The 7,237-nt window shown below is 35.5% G+C and overlaps 1 protein-coding gene across 1 annotated transcript in view; it reads left to right on the forward strand.

The window, feature by feature from the left end:
* Positions 1–7,237, forward strand: part of LOTGIDRAFT_109954 (hypothetical protein) — a gene marked incomplete at both ends in the record, with an annotated part of 42,808 nt that overhangs the window by 12,972 nt on the left and 22,599 nt on the right. Inside the window, one exon of the mRNA XM_009047162.1 lies at positions 276–327. Within this exon, the coding sequence (XP_009045410.1) occupies positions 276–327 (52 nt within the window). The remainder of the gene's footprint in view (positions 1–275; positions 328–7,237) is intronic.

The raw sequence follows: 7,237 nt of genomic DNA on the forward strand, positions 1-7,237 counted from the left end.
ATCTCACAATATCCCACAGTATCTCACAATATCCCACAGTATCTCACAATATCCCACAGTATATCACAATACCCCACAATATCTCACAATACCCCACAATATCTCACAATACCCCACAGTATCTCACAATACCCCACAGTATCTCACAATACCCCACAGTATATCACAATACCCCACAATATCTCACAATACCCCGCAGTATCTCACAATACCCCGCAGTATCTCACACTGTATTTATGATATATTTATATCTGAACATCTATTTGTATTTATAGGGTATTCAGGCACATTGTGTGAAAGCTTGATTGATCCATGTTCAACATTAAAGTGTTCCTCACCGTCTACCTGTTGGAATCCAGACTATCCCACTATACAACCAACCTGTGTGTGTCCAGACCATAAAGTTAGATCAGATTCTGGCTGTAAAGGTAGGGACAATCAAAGTAACATTTAAACACTTGGCTTATATCCATTTGTATGTATAGGATGATGACTTCGGACGAGTTTTTACAGAAAAAGGCGGGCCCAAGTATTTGTCCTCGCCTTTCTCTTTCGAGGGTTTTCTAAGGTCATAAGAAATTTGGTTTGCGCCTACAATTGTACCCCCACTTCATTTTCAACAAATCGAAATGTTTACCTTTTTTCTCCAAAATATTCATTTTCTTGAGAGAAACCCGTAAGACGCTCTATGAGAGGCTTGCGACTATGACATCACCACAGAGTAGCCAAAATAGGAATTCAGCGAGTCAGTCTGCCCCCTATTTGTACCCCCAGTCTCAGAAGGCTGGCGCCGCCACTGCCTTGGTTTATTGTCTCATCTGAAAGACCAGACGCCTTTCCATGCCAGCCCCTCTTACATGCATTACTGACACGGGGAAACCGGTCGGAAAAATCCGAAATTATCCCGACCTATGCCGAGATTGAACTCTGGACCTTCAGGTAAGCGAGCAAGCGTCTAACACACTGAACTGCCGCTGCTCCCAGAGGTTATTACTGAGCTATAATGCACCTGCAACATCAAAGAAATTTGCCGCCATAGGTTTATAAACATGCTCCCTGATATCCAGTGCGTCTTCATTAGCCCACATGGTGCAGAAACGTAGGACGTAAAACTCCATTCATTTCATTTCCTGATACCCAGTGGTGGTAATGTTTAAAGGTACGTGTAATTCTATATTTTGTTCCAGATTCGACTGCTGATTTCGATATTTTCACAAACAGTGAAGTACCAAATTATCTGGAACCAACTTCAGATAATTTTTACATCAACAAGACAAAAGGATTAAGTATTACTCTCTGGGCAGCCTATTTACGAGGAGTCAACACTAAGCTCTTCGTCTTGGAAGATGTAACTGATGATGGAAGGTAAGTGAAAACTACTGTCTTATTAGAAAGGATTGAGACAAAGAATGAACCGACTCTCTTAAGCAATGGCCACAGACTGTCAGATCTTACAAACGGTGTCATTTGATTGCGATGAATTTCTCATTTTATAAACGAGTGGGAGGAGCCTAGCCGTGCTATAGCAAGAGATTTAAATCTAGTTATAGCAGATTTACTCTGTATAACGATAACTGATAAACGAATCGTGTATGACGTCATATAGGCGTCGTGGGTTATATTTGAATTTCAAACAAACTGAAGATACCAGATTACCATTGTTATTATAGACTGTAAATTGATCCAGAGTGACAAACCAAGTCAAAGATTGGATTATGTGTACAGTGTAATGTATCAACTATATTGTATATCTGATTTATATTTTAGAAATGTCATCTCTTTGACCCCGACGAGTTTCAAAACAAGGGAAGAGTCAATTTCACTGGGAGAAAACATTAATAATTTTCAAAATAAGAAATGGAATCATATTGCTATCACAGTCGCACCAACTGGCAGATTGGAAATTACATTGAATGGCATACAGCTGAATGGGGCAGACACTAACCTGACATCACAACTTCCTGAGTGAGTATAGTTCAGTAATATCTGAACAGACATATAACTTTAAAGATAGGTTCCCTATTTCCATTTATGAAAATGAAAATGCTAATACTTATATGGATATAAAGTAGAGGTGTTCTAAGGAAAATACCAATTTGCCTCACATGTCCATATTTCATAATGAGCTAAATTAGAAGAGAATTACCAGCAGAATTCCAATGAGTGACCGATCAAAAAAGGTCAAAAAGTAATATTTTATCTAGACTGTACATACATGGATAATGCATCAATTGTAGAGCGATATAGAAATACCACTGTTAAAATAGTACTCAATACATTAATTATAGAGCGATATAGAAATACCACTGTTAAAATAGTGCTCAATACATTAATTATAGAGCGATATAGAAATACCGCTGTTAAAATAGTGCTCAATACATCAATTGTAGAGCGATATAGAAATACCACTGTTAAAATAGTACTCAATACATCAATTGTAGAGCGATATAGAAATACCACTGTTAAAATAGTGCTCAATACATTAATTATAGAGCGATATAGAAATACCGCTGTTAAAATAGTGCTCAATACATCAGTTGTAGAGCGATATAGAAATACCACTGTTAAAATATTGCTCAATACATCAATTGTAGAGCGATATAGAAATACCACTGTTAAAATATTGCTCAAAACATCAATTGTAGAGTAATATAGAAATACCACTGTTAAAATAGTGCTCCATACATCAATTGTAGAGTAATATAGAAATACCACTGTTAAAATAGTGCTCAATACATCAATTGTAGAGCGATATAGAAATACCACTGTTAAAATATTGCTCAAAACATCAATTATAGAGCGATATAGAAATACCGCTGTTAAAATAGTGCTCAATATATCAATTGTAGAGCAATATAGAAATACCATTGTTAAAATAGTGCCCAATACATCAGTTGTAGAGTAATATAGAAATACCACTGTTAAAATAGTGCTCCATACAGCAGTTTTGGAGCAATATAGAAATACCACTGTTAAAATCGTTCCAATACAGCAGTTGTGGAGTGATATAGAAATACCACTGTTAAAATCGTTCCAATACAGCAGTTGTGGAGTGATATAGAAATACCACTGTTAAAATAGTGCCAAAAATACATCAATTGTAGATCGAAACAGAAATACCACTGTTAAAATAGTGCCCAATACATCAATTGTAGAGCGATATAGAAATACCACTGTTAAAATAGTGCCAAAAATACATCAATTGTAGAGCAATACAGAAATACCACTGTTAAAATAGTGCCCAATACATCAATTGTAGAGAGATATAGAAATACCACTGTTGAAATAGTACTCAATACATCAATTGTAGAGAGATATAGAAATACCACTGCTAAAATAGTATCCAATACATCAATTGTAGAGTGATATAGATTTACCACTGTTAAAATAGTGCCCAATACATCAGTTGTAGAGAGATATATAAATACCACTGTTAAAATAGTATCCAATACATCAGTTGTAGAGAGATATAGAAATACCACTGTTGAAATAGTGCCCAATACATCAGTTGTAGAGTGATATATAAATACCACTGTTAAAATAGTGCCCAATACATCAGTTGTAGAGTGATATAGAAAGAGAAACAAGGAAGATAACCCAGCCAAAAATGCAAACATATTCAATTACTTGTGTGTATATTATCTTGTTTAACAAAATATTTTTATTTATCCTCAGGTATGCGAGATTCACAGTAGGAAGTCACTTGGTTGGTTATATTTCTCGACTGAGATTATGGAATCGTGTTTTGACTACGACAGAAATAACCTCAACTATTAACGACCCTGATGACATATCGAATACTGATTTAATATTTAACTGGAAAGACATGCCAAGTAGTAGATACCAAACTAGGATTTCTTCCAGTGCACTACAAGATACCACCAAGCCAACCTATCTGTGTGAAAATGGAGTTTTCAATGAAAAATGCCCCAATATGATCGGTCAGTTAGATAATTGGGTTCAGAACCCTTATATTAATATATACATGTATACACTACTTTAAACACATACCTCTCAATATGATCTCAATGCGACACAGATCAGAGTAACGCTGTATGTTTTTTTTTATGATATAGAAACAGTAGCGTTTCAGGTCAGGTAAACATCAGGTGAGGGAGCCGAGCACGGGTTAAATTTAAAAGCGATTGTTATTTAATGCCCACTCAGTTGACTAAAGACGAAAATTATAATGGTTTTTAAGAATAAGGCTCCTGATAGTAGCTTTTGATTGTTCATTTTGACTGTATGTGTCTTCAGTGACACAGCGCTGGGGGAAGGGGGTTGAGAGACTCACCCGGCTTTGGTCTCTCACTTTCAAATTTCTTATCTCTCTTATCTTTCAAATCTTTAGAATATGTGACCAAATACTTCTTATAAACGCTACTGTGTGACTCAAGTGGTCTCTAAGAGGTTTTCTTCAGATGAAATCAATACTCATTTTGAAATCTCAAAGATCGATTAAGAAATTTTACTTATTTTTTTAAATTTGTAGATAAACTTCCACCAACGGCAACTGATTGTAATCCGAATAAGATTATTGATAATATGAATGATACCAGTAAACGATCAACTCTTATCCTTGACCTGATTCCAACTCCAACATTCAATGATGGCACTACCTACATCATGAATGTAGCATGTGAGATATTTTATGTATTTAGAACCTATTCCAACAATTTAGCCGTAGAAATCCGGAATCATTTGTGAGGGAAGGAAATATCTACTGGAGTTTTTCTTTCATAATGTCAGAAAATCAAAGATACCTCGAGCAATTTTTCCCAACGATGGGGTGATCCTACTGTCAATTGTTTTTTCTTTCTATCCTTATATTGTTTTGCTGGTTCGTAGGAGATCCAAATTTTTGAATTTTGATTCTGAAAAATTAAATCGATAACTGAAATTGATCTAGGCTTGCTTGATTGATTGGAGGGCAAGTTATATCCGGAGAAGACTGACGTATAATATATTTTGCAGAAATGAATTTGTCGGTTGTCTGAATAATGTTGTTTTAACTATTTCAGCTGGTTCTGTATTATCTTGGGGATCACATGATGTATTTTTTGTGTCTAAAGACGAGAATGATAACCACGTGACCTGTCGCTATAGAGCTCACGTCAAATGTAAGTAGACACCCAATATCAAGAATTCAAAATCTGCTTTGTCTTACTATACGAATGTTGAATTATCTCCCTTGTATGAGTGATGAAATATATTATTATCTCCCTTGTATGAGGGATGAAATATATGATTATCTACCCTGTATAAGTGATAAAATATATCATTATCTCCCTTGTATGGGTGATGAAATATATTATTATCCCCCTTATATGAGTGAAATGCTTTATTGACTCCCCGGTATGAGTGATACATTGCTTTGTCATCCCCTGTGTATGAGTGATAAGTGTTGTAGTCTGTTAAAATGTTACCCAAATGTTGAATTATCTCCCCTTTGTGTTCTCTCTTATTGGAGTGATAACATGTTTATTTCCGCTGCATACGTGATATGATATTATTTGTTTTTGCTCGTATGAGCGATATGATGTTTTATTATCCCCCCTGTATGAGTGATATATTACAATGTTGTTTTAATTATCTCCCTTGTATGAGCGATGTGATGTTTTATTACCCCCCCTGTATTAGTGATATGTTATATATAGTTTTGATTATCTCCCTTGTATGAGCGATGTGATGTTTTATTATCCCCCCTGTATTAGTGATATGTTATATATAGTTTTGATTATCTCCCTTGTATGAGCGATGTGATGTTTTATTATCCCCCCTGTATTAGTGATATGTTATATATAGTTTTGATTATCTCCCTTGTATGAGCGATGTGATATTTTTTTAACTCACCTGTAGCCTCCCACTGTAACCAGTATGACAAGGAAGATGTTTATATTTCAGCGCCAAAAAGAACATGTGCAACTTCCTCAGTGGCAACAACAATGAAATCTGGAGCATGTACGGGATCTGATGGTTTCACAGTCTTATGTAGCAATCCCGATCATCGTCCATCAATTCCTACTCCTAAAGTGTACACGTGTGGTAAACTTGGTTCGTATAACGGACTAGATTGGAGGACACCCACTTCCATTCCACCTTGTGGAGGTTAGCTTCCTATTAAATATTCTGTATCAGTTGTGAATATCTGATGGCCTTAAATAAGTTATCCTTCCAGTCAATTGAGACGTATTGGATACAGATAATACATGCAAGATCCTCATATTCTTTGCCTGTAAATTCTTAAATTTATTCGATAAAACCTGGCTGCCAGTTATGGACAACAAATCTTATACTTTCTTCAAGCTGCAATCAGACATTTCTCGAAAATCAAAACTTGTAGTCAATAGTCATGTTTTATGTTTAAGCTGTAGAACCATTTCAGATGACAGCAACTACGGTTCTACACTTTATCATGAGTATCTGCTTTGGGCCCAGTGAAGATGAAAATAACAGCTGTTCTATTCTTTACAATGAGCATCTTGTTTTTATATTTTAGCTGTTGAACCAGTATAGATGACAGTAACAGCTGTTTTACACAATTTAACGAGCATCTGTTGTAATTCATCTTGTTATTATATTTTAGCTGCTGAACCAGTATAGATGACAGTAACAGCTGTTCTATCCATTATAACGAGCATCTGTTGTAATTCATCTTATTATATTTTAGCTGCTGAACCAGTATAGATGACAGTAACAGCTGTTTTACACAATTTAACGAGCATCTGTTGTAATTCATCTTGTTATTATATTTTAGCTGTTGAACCAGTATAGATGACAGTAACAGCTGTTCTATCCATTATAACGAGCATCTGTTGTAATTCATCTTATTATATTTTAGCTGCTGAACCAGTATAGATGACAGTAACAGCTGTTCTATCCATTATAACGAGCATCTGTTATAATTCATCTTGTTATTATATTTTAGCTGCTGAACCAGTATAGATGACAGTAACAGCTGTTCTACACAATATAACGAGTATCTGTTATAATTCACCCTGTTATTATATTTTAGCTGTTGAACAAGTACAAATGGCAGTAACAGCTGTTGTACCCTATATTATGACCATCTCCTGTCTATCACCACAACATGAGAATGCTGTCATGGACGATATAAAAGAAAAACTAAAAGGTATTCATTTTTGCGTTTATTCATCGTTTTCCTATTCCTATTAGTAGCTCTGAAGAGATACAGGGGGCGGAGGTTAACCTGGCGGAGGTTACCCCCCGCCCACTG

The sequence above is a fragment of the Lottia gigantea genome (genome assembly GCF_000327385.1).
Source record: "Lottia gigantea unplaced genomic scaffold LOTGIsca_11, whole genome shotgun sequence".
NCBI lineage: Eukaryota > Metazoa > Mollusca > Gastropoda > Lottiidae > Lottia > Lottia gigantea.